Source organism: Scomber scombrus, chromosome 17, assembly GCF_963691925.1.
Source record: "Scomber scombrus chromosome 17, fScoSco1.1, whole genome shotgun sequence".
Lineage (NCBI taxonomy): Eukaryota > Metazoa > Chordata > Actinopteri > Scombriformes > Scombridae > Scomber > Scomber scombrus.
The window spans coordinates 19,747,947-19,763,824 of NC_084986.1; the positions used below are offsets into that span (position 1 = coordinate 19,747,947).

General features: G+C 41.3%; 1 protein-coding gene across 1 annotated transcript in view; it reads right to left on the minus strand.

Moving 5' to 3' along the window:
* The window catches only part of slc24a4b (solute carrier family 24 member 4b), a 31,382-nt gene extending 19,504 nt beyond the window's left edge, over positions 1 to 11,878 (minus strand). Inside the window, exons 1-2 of the mRNA XM_062437427.1 lie at positions 11,722 to 11,878; positions 6,195 to 6,302 (exon numbers count right to left, since the gene is read on the minus strand). Coding sequence (XP_062293411.1) covers positions 6,195 to 6,302; positions 11,722 to 11,878 — 265 coding nt within the window. The remainder of the gene's footprint in view (positions 1 to 6,194; positions 6,303 to 11,721) is intronic.
* Between the last annotated feature and the right edge of the window lie 4,000 nt (positions 11,879 to 15,878).

Sequence of the window (15,878 nt, forward strand, 5' to 3'; positions counted from 1 at the left end):
CCTTGGGCAAAATACTGAACCCTACAGTGTGTGAGAATGATTAGATCCTCCTGATGAGCAGGTTGGCCCCTTGCATTAGTAGCCCCTGCTATCAGTATATGAATGCTTTTGTGAATGGGTGAAATGTGGCTTGTAGTGTAAAAGCGCTTTGATTGATCGAAGACTAGAAAAAAGGCGCTATATATGTGCAGTCCATTTACCATCTTCAGAGGAGAATGACAAGTCTGGGTCATAATAAGCGCAATAGATTATTGGCTTGCTCCATTCTTGTTAACATGACGACAGCATCATGACTGGAAAATCTCAGTCACAAACAAACGGTAAGTTATTAAAAGTGTGGAGCGTGGTTCACCCAAAACACATACACCCCCACGCACCATTATCCTCTTGTTAGGTCAATACTTTCACATGCTCAAACATCACATGTACAGCTGCTCTCACATGGTCATATAAGCACTTAAACACATGCAATGTTGCCTGCATGAACACACTCACATACCTATTACACTTCTACTTTTAGCATGAATTCCCTTCAGCCTTTATGCGTCTGTGTGTGTGAGTGAGTGGTTGAAAGAGGCTAAGTTGGTGGACCAGAAGGTTCAATAACCTAAAGGGGACACCGCTGCGAAACGTATGCATTCATTGCGCGCAGGAGAAATAGGTAAACAACTCCCTCAGGGCGAGGTATGGATCCACAATGAAAAGGCAGAACAACTCTACCTTGCTGCTTTTAATCCGGGTGAAATGTGCTTTCTAGTCTTGGTGTTAATTAAAAATAGTACTCTATGCTAGCCAAAAGCAGAACAGAGCGTAACAAAAAGGCAGCAAATCTGAAGCAGGACAGAATGTGAATGAATAAATACAGAAAGAGGTCAGGCGTGTTTGAACTGCACAGCGCGGAAAGTGCTCTGTGCAGGTGCTCGTGCCTGTGCTCCACTCTCTCTCTCTCTCTCCCTGCTGCATTGTTCCACCACTGGCATGCGAGCGAGAAGCAAAGCGAGGTCAGTTTCCATTATGCACAGCAGCATAATCCCCGCTTGTGTAATTCCCTTTTAAAAAGCCTCCTTCTGGTGTTTCCCTGGAGTTGACGAACTTGCATTCCAACATGGACTGGCCGCTACTCGCTGGCAGCTTCGCCCTCGTGTCGCCGCCAAGTTTCCTGCCTGTTCCCCTCGAATAAACTGTATCGCCCATCCCCTTGTTTGCCTGAAAAAAAAATCCTGCTTTTGAACTCACTCTAATCACTGACAAACATTTACACCAACACACTGCAGCACCTGCAGGCCAGAGTTACCCACAGTTCCTCCTCACCCACGCCACATCTCATACCCCCTGTCCATGGAGCAGACTAGTGCCAAACCTAAAAACTCAATCAAATCGTGCAAGATTAATTCATAGGCATACTTGCTTTGTTGTTCACTTCAACTTTTTGCATTGCCCTCCACTTCTACAAGCCCAGTTATTGCACTCGAGTGGACATTTTCAATATATGGTATTAGCAGCATCTTTATTAAAGACAAATTATTCCTCCCACAGAATATTAGCCACGGTGCTATGCCCACTCTCCAATTTCGTATGCTCTGCACTTATTCTTTGTAATATTCCGTGTCCCCAAGTAAACCTCATGTCTTCCTCATGAGGTCACACAGCCTGGAACCGCACATAAAACATTTTAATTATGAAATAAATCAGCCATTTGTTTTCAGAGTTACTGCAGCTTCAAATGTAAGTGAAAAATGTCATAGGATTGCTACAGGGGGAAATGCATCAAGGGGTGGCATGACTCAAGGTCTGCATGTGATGCTTAAATTAAAAAAAAAATGTTAAAAGTATTCAGTCTCTATCAGCCCCTTGCAGTCAGATTTAGTTATTTGTAGAATACAAGCATGCACTGTATTCAAGCAGGAGCTAACCAAACAGTCTGAACAGCATCTTGTATTTTTAAGGACTTATTACTGAATGGCAGTAATGGAAGAATTATTCAGATCCTTTACTTAAGTAAAAGTACCAATGCAGCAATGTAAATAGTAAAAGTCCTTTTATCATAGCAAGCGCATACATATTAGCAGCAAAATGTAGTATAATTATTGCATTATTAATACTGAAGCATTAGTGTGTAAGCAGTATGTTACTGTTGTAGCTGCTGGAGGTTGAGCTAATTTGAATTACTTTATATACAGTTAGCTAGTTTAGTCCAGTGGTTTCCAACTTGGGGGTCGGGCCCTTCCAACAGGGTCACCAGATACATCTGAGGAGTCGTGAGATGATTTAATGGGAGAGGAAAGAAGAAAAAAAGTTCTGATATATACAAACCTGTCTTTGATTATAATATTGGATCATTTTAACTTTTTTCTTGAAAAGCAACCACGTGAGAAGTTATGGAGGGATACAATTACTAACTAATATCTGAAATGTGACTGACAACAGTTTTTTGTAAGATGTAAAAGACAAAGCTTTGAAACCACTGGTTTCATCTTTAACAAAGTGCTGTATTCTAAAAGCTTGTTATATTATCCATTGTGTCAAATCATCTGAAAAGTTACTAAAGGTGTCAAATAAATGTAGTGGATTAAAAAAATGCAATACTTCCCTCTGAAATTTAGTTGATTGTAAGTATAAACTAATATCAAATGGAAATACTCAAATATAAAGTACCTCAAAACTGTTGTTGAGCACAGCACTTGAGTAAATGTACTCAGCTGCTTTCCACCACTGCAGAATGGCCAATAAAAGAAGCACTTATAATGAATGGCTTAGCCTTATTGAAAGACTAGTCTCAGGACAAGCAAAACAATATTAGAACCCCATGAACCCAGAAAGACTCCCTCACCGATCACAGAAATAATGATGAAGAAGAGGAGGAGGGACCAAAGCTGGCTGAGTGTAATCTATGCAGCCCACAAACAGCAGTCTAATTAAAATCGGAGCTTCAGATGTTGCACACACACTCAGCATAAAAACCAAAAGCCTCAAATAATAATTTTCATCCAATCCACGGCCAGTGCTTATCCCCTGGAGAGGAGCAGACCAGTGCTATAGCTGGTCCACTGCTGGATCATCAGCTCTGGACAAACAACTGCACAGAGAATCTGAAACACACAGATATGAGCCTCACAGAGTATAGCATCAGTTCTGTTTGAAAGAACAGGTCCCACACTGTGAACAAACATATATATTCAGATCTAACAGAGTGAATACATAGTTAACAAGTTTGTCATCCAATAAAGGTTTTGGATTCTTTCAGAGACCAGTATGATTTATACTCCCTTGTCTCTGATGGGATTTTGTTTCAATATCACACATTCCCCCAGACAAGTGCAACATGACCAAGTTAATTGCAGTCATTCAACGCTTACCTCTTCTCAACCATCCTCCCATAAAAAGACTAGTTTCACCCACTGTTAGGAAAGAATACAACTTAATTGTTCACAAGGGCTGAAAATTGTTGGCACTGATTAAAAGAGCTGCAGTTGCTTGATCAGGCCTCGCTGTTTATGTTAGAGACCTATGTTAGCTCACGGTCATGTACACCGCAAAAATATTGTTGCTATAATGACTCGTTTTATTCATCTTTTCTAACAAGTGTAAAATGCCAGTTTCTCTTTTTTTTCTCTTTTTTTTTTAAACAGAAAAAACAAGTCAGACTTGCTTTCTTGAGACTTTTCTAACATTAAGTGTGATTTTCTTGATATTTGTGCACTGATTTATTCCCTCTTGTTTAAGATACTGAGAATCATTTCTACTTAAAATTCCTTGACCCTGATTGACTGATGGATTGATTTTTTTGGCCACTTGGGGCACAAGAAGCTGTAAACACCACACTGACCTATAAACTATTAAGTTAATATAGTAACTTTTTCAACTGTGTGTTACTATAACACATACAGAGCAATATTAACATTCATTTGGAGTTGTGTTTTTGTCCACCTGGTAAATATAATACCAATATTTACTCTACGTTTAGCTCTGTTTTTGGTTGCTAAAGGCTGAGGGAAATATCTGACTGTTTAGCTCTTAAATGCTCCACTATGTCCACACCAGTGACCAGCTTTTTCAGTCTGTTGTTCGGTGCTGGACGACAGCATACAGTGAGCTTTAGTGCTTTTTTTAGTGAACAAAACCAAAACAAGGAGCTCAAAGATGCTAAACACACTCTGTGGAGCTGAGGGGAATTGCGGATTCGGGTGATAATTGTCTGTGGCTTTGTCACTAGTCACGAGTGACACATGCGTAGTCATGTGTGAAAACGCTAATTATAGCCACAGGAACAAATACATATTAAATGGCTCAATGACTTGATGAAATGCTGGTTTTGCAGTGCAATGTATTGCAAACACAATACCGAAGTATGGATATATTAGTCATGCACTACACAATCAGAACCACTCATACTGGTCAGAAAAGAGCAACCAGCTAACCTGCCCACAGTGAGCGTCTACGACAGGCTTATTCACAAGACCAAGACTCAACAACAGTCATATGATCAGCTCACACTGACAAGGCAGAACAGTGGTGGGATAAGAGGAAGGAGGACTAGAGCCGATGAGAAATGCGTGGAATGTAAGTACAGTCTGGTGCCTCCGGTGCAGAAGACATTTAAAAAGGGGGGAAAAAAAGGGGTAATCCTTGAGGATTAGGAGGAAAACTTCCAGCACATAATCTTGTCATTTGGCGCTCATTTCAATAGGACCCCGCTGAGACTCTGAAAAAAAGTTCACATTTGAATGGTCAGAATACTGAAATGTCAGGGGAGCAAAAACAGTATTTGTTTTTTTTGTTTATATATAAAATAGCTGGTTTCAGCACCACTGAGTTCACTAATCCCTGAGGGATTCTGCCTGCTGTGACCAGTAATGAAGTAATAGCCAGTTAGTACCCACAGCGATTCCACAGCCAACAGTAAATTTAACACTTCAAATTACCTCCAAATTGTCTGTGCCCTGGTGTCATCCTCTGTATGCTGGTAAAATACAAACTGTAAAACAAACCCCAAAATTGAGTTGCATCCTATTTAGTGAGAGGATTCTTCATGGAGCTTAAAAATCCTCCTTTGACAGGTCTCCTTTCCATCTACATTCACTCTTTGTCACTTGACCGCTTATGTGAGATTTAGAGGTTTTTGTAAGGTAATCCCCAAATTCTGTAAACATCCAGTTTATATCAAATTTCAAGAGCTACATACATTTCTCACAAAACGGCCAAAATGGGACTAAAACTTTAACCTCAGCAGCATTACTGCCACGCTTCTCCTGTAAACAAAACAGTCAGACTGAGCCAATTCAAATGAAATGGAAACGACAAACAAATTGCACTCCCTGTCATTGCTGCCACTACTTGTGCAATGTTTCCGTCAATAATTTCATGAAAAACTTGGCTTTCATGTTTTTCGTGGCCTGATGCGAATGTCAGCAGTGTCAGTGGAAGTGTCAGCATACAGAACAGTATAACTAATTATAGAGAATGCTGCTTCCTTTAAGTGTACGAAAGATTCTGTAACATAATCAATACCTGACCCCTCTAATAGCCCTTTCAGTGCTTATTGCAGCGCAAGTGATCTAAACTGAGTCAGAACAATATAGACCCAATGAGAAGGAGACTTATGGCTGCATATAAATACAAAGAAGTCTGTAAGTATTGGATCCTCTATTGAGAATTTATTGATATATTTTATTCACTTATTGATAGATGGATATTCAAAAAGGTTTATAGTAGTCACGCCCTATGCATTAATGTTCAATTCTAAGCTACGGCATCAATGTATTGTACATTTTTACATTTAAAAAGGACTTTCATGGCTTAAACGGTATAAACAAATTTGCTCTTTTTCACTCAGTGAGGAATCTTGATTACATCCAAGGCAGGAAATTGCTCATTTAAAAGTATTAATTGATTTCTTTTGGGGCCCCTTTGGGAAGAGCGGATCCAGCAGTACACACACTATTTTCATAATAGGTTGCTATGACTAATGTGTTAGAAAACAATTGCACATTTACACATTAGCATTCATTTGGAGTTGTGTTTCACGTCAAATGACAAATGTAACAGCAGTGAGAGTGAATCAAAACAGTAGATATTAAAATACTGTGTAGAGCTGAGCATTTGTCACTACAAGCACCTCTTTCACACATTTAATTCATTATTAATATATTTTTTTAAACTGATTAGTGAAGCTTTCATTTCATGGAACAGCGTACCTGGCTCTGAACAGTTCTTCTGCTCCGTTTCATTGTCCAGTGATGAAGCCATTAGCCGTCTTCCCCAGTGTTCAAGGCTGGGATGGCCCTCCACTATCATCCCATGGCCTGTAAACAGAACACAAAAACAGCTTTCAACAGATTATCATGCATTTACATATATACAGTACCTAAGCTTGTAGCCAAATGTGAAAGTCTACAGCTCACAACATATTTGGGGTTACCATTAAAGATATCTAGGACAAAGTTGTTGTTGTTTTGTTTGTTTTACTTCCTCAAGTGACTCCATTTTGCACACTTAAACTGCAACGAAAACTAACACGGCTGCTGTTACAGAGTAGGTTTCATCTATCATCTAAGATCATTAATCCAAACAAGGTTGCTTTTCCTAATCCCTTAAAAAGTTTAGATATGCCATTTTCATCAGACGGCGGCAATAACACATCAAAATGCAGCTGCTGTGCCATTTATGTTTTTTGGGGTGAGAGTGGGAGGAGGAGCGCAGAAGTTTCATTTTTCATTAAACTGCTCTTAAGCCTCTGTAATGAGGACATAAAAGACTGCAATCCCAAATCTATTATGTAAAAACACGCCAACGAGCCGAGCAACATTTTAAACTTGTAATTTTCATAAAACGTCGCCATGCAGACACAATTTGGGGTCGACAAAGCAGCAACTTGCTGCAGGAAGATGAAATAATATTGCAATTTCAACAATTATGAGCTGATTGCTGAGGAGAGGTGGTCCGTGTTTAATTCATGTGCAAGTTGCTCTTTAAAAACAGACTAAATCTGTCTGGATTTTAGTAGCAGGTTACACAATGGCTGTGGCAGACAGCCTATTTAGCAGCAGACTCACATGAGTGTGTGCAAATGTCTCTGACCATGTGAATGTCTCCGGATGACCAGTGTCTCTGCAGGGTATTTTCCCCTTCTATCAGGAGGTAATAGTTTAAAGAGCCAGAGCCAAATTGAAGAACATGGACCTAAATTGCCATTTCTACATGGTGTATAGACCTTCCTGCCACATTGCATTGTATAATGGAATTTGTCAAAGCTGTTAGACTACATCAATACAATACAGTTGAAAGATGCTAAAAAGCTCAGTGGAACAGAGTCTGGTGATAAGCATCAACTTAACTTGCACATGAACATCTGATCAATGTTTTGAGAAAACAATATTGATTAGTGCTTGTGAACTAAAAAAGGATGATTTTCCAAAAAAATACAGTATTGGTCAGGCTACAGAAGATACTGTGTGAAAAAATAAAGATCAATTTTTGTGGATTTCAAAGTGCATTTCAACATGAGGATTACATTTTTTATTTTATTTTATTTTGGCACTCACTTTTCTTTTCTCAACGTACTGACACAGAAATGTCTTCATCAGACAGCTTTCAATCCAGTATATAGTTAGACAGCCTGAAGATCAGCAGGCACTGGACAAACAGATTGTACACAAGGCGACTGCAGCTGCTTCCCACAGCTCTCCAACCCAAAAGAGCAAACCCTTCGGTCATCGCTCAAATCTGCTCCTCCTCACTGACCAGTGCAGCCTTTCCCAAAAACATCTTAAAGGCTAACATCGTTTTTGTCAGATTCTAAGTCTATGGACTAAGATCAATACTCTTAAAAGATGGTTTTGGGAAACAGGGCTCAAAAGGAGAATGTCAAGACCAGTGTACAAACATGTGGACAGTTTGTGCCAAATAAAGGGTTTTTTTAATCATTTATCACACCTCACAATAAAATCATTATATGTAGGATTCAGGCTGTGAAGTCTTACATTTACAACAGCTTTGTGACAAAGTGGATCATTTTAATTATATGGAAAATTGTGCATTGCTCTTCATCTAAATGCAATTTCTCTGGGTAGTTATGTGTGGAATCACTTGACCACAACTATAAAAAAAAACAGAATTATTATGTTTCCTCGAGGGATAGACAAGGCAGGACATCTGTGTGCGTGTGTGTGCGTGTGCGTGTGCATGTGCGTGTGCGTGTGTGTGTGTGAGTGTGTGCAAGCTATTTAGTGTACAGCAATCTCCCTGCCCAGCTTCTGAAAAGAAAAAACAATGAAGATGTAATTCTGTCAGTGCTTCTAGGCAGACTGGGGGTAAAATAAGGCTATAGTCTCTTGCGGGTATGATGTTTCTGGCTAATGCTACTGTACTTTTGCTGTTTTTCTCCCCCCCCAATTGACTCATTATGGTCAGTGTACATGAAGAACGTGAAGGTTCTCTGAATAACAGCCGTTTGTTTGTCAGCAGGAAATCTCACACACACATTTGGTGGACGGTGAACTTTGAGCCAAGAATCAGATCACCACAAGTCAAATGAAATGACTGTTGTGATCTGATTCTTGGATCTTATGTCTCAAATAATCAATAAATTTAGTGCAGAAACAACTAGTGTGTTAAACGATTCGTTGATTGACAGAAATGCCAATTGTCATTTATCAAGCAAAAATGGCTAACGTTTTCTGATTCTAGTTTGAAGGGATTTTGTGCCTTTTTCTGTTTGTGATTGCATAACTTTGCTATTTTTGACATTTTATTGGCTAGACAGTTTAATAAGGTTAATTGATAATGAAAATAATTAGCTGTAGTTCTATGATAATCATTTAACAAATGAAAATACCAAAAAAGTACTGTATCAAAAAACAAACTCCCATTTTGTAAGTTTGGATATCGTCATACTAAACATTAACAGATTCTTTTGAGGGTTTTATTTATTTTAACATCTGGGAAAAAATTTACTGAAAATAAGCAATTGATTAGTTTAGGTCCTATAAAAAACAACATTTGATTCAAATTTCTTTGAATCAGGGTCAAGAGATCAACTCATCTTTAGAGTCTGATAAGGTGCAAACACAAGGTTTAAAAAGACTGAGTTTTAGTAGGGGTTTATGTTCTGCCTTCAAGTTGCTTTATAGACTGGCGCATCTGTCAGAATATGTGTATACACAAAGCCCACCTGAATTTCTGATAAATATACAGTGTAAAAAGATTACATTAAAAACAGACAAAAGCTTCACGGCTATTTGGAGCGGAAAAAAACCAAAATGAGGTAAAATGGGATTTTAAAAAATGAAGAGCGTGCACATTTAAAACACTGTAATGGGAAACAGTGGGAGCAAGAGTGGGCGACAATAGCAATGTGGTAATGTCATCTCCCAGCTCTGTTCAATCAACTCAGGAAGGAGATGGACCAAGGACAGCCATCCATCAATCTCCCTCTGCTATATGGGAATGCTCTCTTATATGAGTATTCGCCTCCTGTCAGGCCTCCTGCTGCCAAAACATCTCGAGCACAGCGTACTCCCACTTCAGCCATCACCATCAGCCCGCTGCACCCTCCTGTCAGAGCCCTGCCTCTCAAAAGCACCTGTTCTACCATGCAGAGCTCCATCACACACACACACATCGGGATCAGCATGCACGACAGCATGTTGTGCCCCACCCCTCTTTATGGAGATGTAACCCTGGAGTAGTACATCAAATCCCATCCATCTGGACCATTCAGCACATCGACACTCCCCCACACTACTATCAATCAAAATGGGTGGCAAGCACAGGGCACAGGTTTTACTGTGACATGACAAATGATTGTTGTGATGGCTGAAAAATGAGCGTGGCCACAACTATTCAATTAGACAGATCTGATTATGGTGAGCTTTGATTCTCATCGGTTCAGGGGGGGATTTCTGCTTTTTCTCACTTTAAAAAAAACAAAACAAAAAAACACTTCTCATGCGTGTCACCTTGAGAATCCCACCACCACCACGGCTGCTGCTGATTGTCAACCACAACTGGAATGCATGAGAACTGCCTTCTGTCACATACCCCTACATGACAATCATTGTGAGGGTCAGACTAACTTGATTAAAATGAAAGAAGGCAAACCATTAGTAACTAGTGAGGGGGGCAAAAAGGGAGGAGGAGGAGGGGGGGGGCATACTTTGTCTCCCAGAGCCTGCCTTTGGAGATAAGAGATTTGCACTCGCCTGTATGATATCATTCCAGAATAATCTTTTAAGCCTCTTGTTGTTTTTAATGTAATTAATAAAACTCCCGATACATCCGTTCGAGATCTACAGTCAGGCAGTTGTGGCAAATTTACAGCCGCTTCCAGCCCTGGGACCCTGGGGCCTAAGTGGTTGCAGATGGACACATCCCACGAAAGGTCTGAGGATGAGGTTAGAGTTAGATGCACTTTGAGGGAGGCACACATGCAAAAAAAAAAAAAATCATGATTTAAACGCAGCAGTTTTATCGTCCCCTGTCTATTAACAGTTTTCTCCTTGGGGTGTGTTTCGGCTAGTTAACCTTTGATCCCAACAATGTGTCAGATACCATTCTTCACCCGCAAAAATATCAAGGTTGGTCGTTAGATTACATAACCTTGTGTGAGGTGTGGGGGATGCTCTGCGTGTCAGTGTTGGCACGGGCCTGAGGTAAGAGTTTTGACGTGAGCATAGGGGAGCATGTTGCTTGGAGAGTGTGTGTTTGTGTGCCTGCATGCATGGGGCATCACACGCATCACGCATGATCAGTCATCTGAATCGTTTGTTCAGCGCACACCTCAGACATTAGCTATGAATATTGCAACATACAGCAGAGCAAAAGCATCCCTGTGTTTACACCCCCACCCCCCCGCCTCCTCTTCCCTTTAAACGAGCATCGGTGGCCTCTGCGTAAAAATCGGCATCCCTCGATCGTCATGCGGAACCTGGACGCGTGATGATGCTCGAGAGTGATTGAGGTGATCCACTGTGTGCAAGTGTGTGTGTGCGCGCGCGCGCAATGATGTGTGAAGCTCCGGGGCACACACACGATGATGCCAGCTTTAACCACGATCCTGAGCTTCATCGTAGTGTGACCGACGATGCGCCTGGCGCCAAAAAAAAGCACAATTTGGTATCCAAAAAAAAAAGAAAAAAAAAAAGGCGAGATGCACACAACAGCGTTGTGGGGCTCGGTTACGATCATTATGTGCGTGTGAAGCATGAGGTGTGCGTGTGCCTTGATTATAAGCATGCCTCTCAAATTAAAAAACGTGCCACTGCCACGGCGCGCACACTGCGGCATATACGGACAAACAGACGCACACACATACTCCAACATTGGAAAAAAGCAAAAAACGGTGATCTGACAGTAACATGTGCAGCTGAGTTTTTACATTGAGTGTGATGGGCCATAAACACCAAACGCATCCGTGTCTTTTTACTGCATTTTATTGCACACTACACACTTCACCTACATGGAAGAAAACCCCAACCAGAGGCATCACATACGTTTTTTGGATAAGATGGGAATAATGTGTTCTGGTGCCATGCCCTTGACATTACAGCCCATGTGTTTCTGTAATCGATGGGAGATAGCTGTATGATTATATCTAATTGATGTGCATGTGAGACTAACATTGTAGGTGCATGATTACACTGCAGATTTCTGAGCCTTTTCGCTCCATCCTCGGCTCTATATGCCCCCGCGTATCTCACCAAGACTCTTTCCCTCCCCACTCACCTGTCTTGGTCAACAGCGCCGACATGCCCCATGCCACGAAGAGGATACTGCAGATAAAGCACACCTGTACGAAAAGCATCTCCCTCCTCTTGCGAACTTTAAATATCTTCGCAATTATTGTCTTTTTTGACACGCTCGCTGTGTCGTCCCGCTCCATGCTTCACAGCTCGGCCGGCGGCCACTTTTTTTTTGCGTCCTTGAAAAGCCGAATAAACTACCGCCCCTGATTGCCTCTTCACACGGAACAGAGCCGGGATGTGGTCCTCATTTCAAGCCGTCCAGGGCGCAGATGGAGAGTAGTGAGGCGGATAGTTTTTTTCCCCCCTCTCTCTCTCTCTCTCTTTCCTTCTCGCCTCCACCGATGAGAAGATACCTTTCAGCTACTGGGACTGGTAGACTGGGCAATGACACGGCGGTCAAATTCCGATATAGGTCTCCAAAATCAATTCAACAATGCTCCAGAATTCGGCTTCTGCAAGAAGATGAGTGTCGGACGGACTCGCGTTTCAACCTGCATCCTGTCCCGTGGAGGAAAAAAAAAACATCAGCTGCAATATCCTTCTATCCCTATAGTTTCTGTGTTTGGCATAAAATGCGTCAGTGTCCAGTCAAAAACGCGGAATCGCTCAGCTGCGCCGTATCGCAAACTCCACGCACCTGCGCCTGTTAAGTGAAACCAATCTGTTCATCAAGGTTAATTGTTAAATTCGGGCAGCAGTCGTGCTGCTCGCCTCGCTCGGGCGCCTCCCCCTCCACGTGAATTCCTCCTCAGTGCAGAAAAGCCGCGCTGATGAGAGAGAGTACCATCAGCTCCCTTTTGCTTCCAGCTGCTACTCTGCGCCCTTCATCCTCCCTCAATGAGACCGGGCTCCTTTAACTTTCCCGAGGACTGCATGTGCAAAGAGCCAGTAAAAGATCATGTCTTCCCCTTTTCTCTATATCTCACGACTGACCACCTTTTAAAAAACCCTCCAGACAGCTGCTCATCGATCAACTCTGGACTCGGGAGTGTGGAAATCTTTCACGTTTATTTGCGTGTCGCCGTGAGATCAAACGTACAGGATTTGTGCGCCGAGGCAAGCCCTATCATGCCACTCACAACAAGCCCAACACAGAACACCCGTATCCCAATGCTGGGTTATGAAACCAAATCCAATATCTTTCTGGGTCCCGAGCACAGCCCCTTTAATAACCGGCCTACAAGTTACCTGCTATCCTCATTTTTATATCATGCTGAATAATTGAGGTTATAGATCTTCCAGCTCATGGGCATCTATCCTCACCCCCTCCCAGATCTACAACCATGAAATAATTTCTGTATGCCTAAAGGTTTTTTGTGCCAAGATTATAATGGCTTGTACGTTTTGCTCTTGAGAAAATTGCTTCACACAAACAGACCTGTATATACTAGAAATGACTCGTGTAAAGGGGACCTTTTTGTCAGTGTGGCAGCAGTAAATTTAATGTGGGTAAAATATGTTCTGCAGTTATTGATCATTATAAAGAAAACAATTACCATTATAAGAAGAAAAAACACTATATTGAGGAAAGCATTAGGCTAATATGAAAGAGTCTTGCTTGCTCTTTTCATAATTCATGTCACTTTGATGTATAGTGTGAATTTTCCACAAATGTATATGTCAGCTTGAAATGCTCAGCTGAAGTGGATTTAGCATCAACTACACCCCTAATTAGTTTTGGACTTGCAGCTTGAGCTGCTGCTGATTGGTGAAGGTCAGGTGTCATTGCACCTCTATTATTTGGTGTTAGCCGTTGTCACCTGGAGCTGTCACTTGGTGGACTCACTCCCTGGATTTCAAAATGTACATTATATAAAAAATCAATATGTGGAGAAGATGGTATACTTTGATATCAGCGGCTTGTTGTTATGACATCGAGATCAAGTGTAACATAGGGATAATGGAAATTGCGCCACAAACAGACAGTTATTCCTGATAATGTCTCTTGTATCAATTTTTTTCTCCCTCAAAGCAAAGAAGAGTATGACTGAAGGTTGTATTAAAATATCAGTAATAATTTCAAGCTTTCCATCACTGTTGGTTAGCTGACAATGATTCTGCTTTCAAAAACTTTAAAGGAATAGTTCAAGATTTTTGATAATATGCTTTATTTGCTTGCTGTGAATGGCATCAATCTCATCTAACTCTTGGCAAGAAAGCGGATAATCTTATTTCACAAGAAGAACTTTTCCTTTTGAGCTTTTGTAAATGGAAACATTATCAACTTGTAACTGAATGGGACTGACTAAATTATTTTAGGAGCAGTCTATGAATATAGCTGGCAGGAAAGTGATGGTGAAGAGGTGTATCTCCCAAATAATGTTGAACTATGTCTTTTACTCTTGAGTTCAAACTTATCTTGCATTCACATATTTGTCGGGAGGGGGGGCTTTTGAGGCTGCAGAGCGGAGGCTGTTCTCACTGCCTCTGGGCCAGCGGCGGGTCACCTTTGCTGCCAAGATAATAGACAGGAGAGCTGTCTTGCCCTCATAGCCAATCTACACACACACAGGTTGACAAGGCTGAAACAGCATGTCAACTTTCACCACCACCATCACCACTGCTGCCCACTTTAGCAAAAAACCGAGCAGCATGTAAGGGTCAAAGGCCTCTCACTCGGACGCAATCTCCTGCAGACCAAGCTTATGTAAGATGCAGATCAGAGCGGTATGAGGCAAACCTCCAAAAACATAACCCATCATCTCCAAGAAACTTCCAAGACGTTGTGTGAAGGCTGCTAGTTAGGCGTGGAAGGCGTCACAGGTTACTAGTCAGGATTTTCTCAATCCGTCGCGAGGTCTTTTCTTTATCCTGCAACTTGGGTCTCCTGCAAGCACATACAAAAACACAAACATAAACATCAACATTTGTGACTCGTACCCATCCCAGGGGATTAGTCCCCTTCAGGCCCCTGCCCACACAGCAGGCAGGCAATCGGGGAGCAATGCCAGGGGCCTGCTTACAGAGATTTAGCCGCTGCTTTACACTCCCCGGCATGGTCAAACATACACACATGGCCTCGTTTGCCTTCTCCAGGACCTGGTGAATGGCCGCTGATCTGCAGCAAAGATAGTAATGCGTGTGAACCGCGGGTTTTGCTGCGGGAGACGACAAAAGATTAGCTTTGTAGGAGTGTTTTCATGTGGGCAGATGTCAAAAGGAGCAGTCAGCGCAATGTAAATGTGTTGTTTGATATAAATGCCAAGCATGTGTCATGTCCCTGCACCGTGGATCACTAATGACTTGATGTCAAGGGTGTTAACAATGAGCTGCGTGAGTGTTGCACAACAATTGCCATTTGACTCAGAGTTGCTCATTTCAGCTTCCAACTCCATTATTGCTGTGAAGATTCATGTGATTTATTCACTGGTTTAATACAGTTATTAAGATTAAGCATTTAAGGGCAGTGTGTTAGAACCATGGCACATAATGTTTTTGTTACTGTGGAGATATTGTTTTAAATGTAGTGGCAGGATGTATAGTTGTTATAGCTGTCAAAGGTGTGTATTCAATGGTAATGTATAGAATGAAGCTAAATACAGTCTATTTGAGAAAACAGTGAATGATTATCAACTGCTGGTATTTACTGATAACATATAACTACAGCATGGTGAGGTAAGAGTTGCATCAAAAAGTCACATCAGGTTACTTATGTAAAGTAAGGGGAACTATGCAAGCTGTGGGAACCAGCACTGAAATAACACAATAGAAAAAGGCTACTGAGAATCGCACCACACAGTCCATTTAGCAGCTTCCTAAAGAGCTTTCAATCATATTACCTGCAGCAAGATGTTCAAATTTACATTTCTCTGAGTGCTAGAGAGGAGATTTGATCATCTACAATTCCTTGATAGTTGTGCAAAATCCATCTGCCGATAGAAATCTTGTGATATGATCAAAAGTAGAACTTGTTTTCTGAAGTCCTGTTTTTGTCTTGTCAAAAAAATGTAAAAAAAAAAAATGTATCTATAAATTTAACCCAAGAATGTTGTAATTCAAATGGATTTTACTCTGAGTATGCCTTTAAATTCTCTCTGTTTCAGTGTTTATAAGATACAAAGGGAGAAAAGGGCAGTTGGAATACAATATGTCCCTTTTAGAGAGGCAACATTGTGCTGGGATATATCATGTATATGT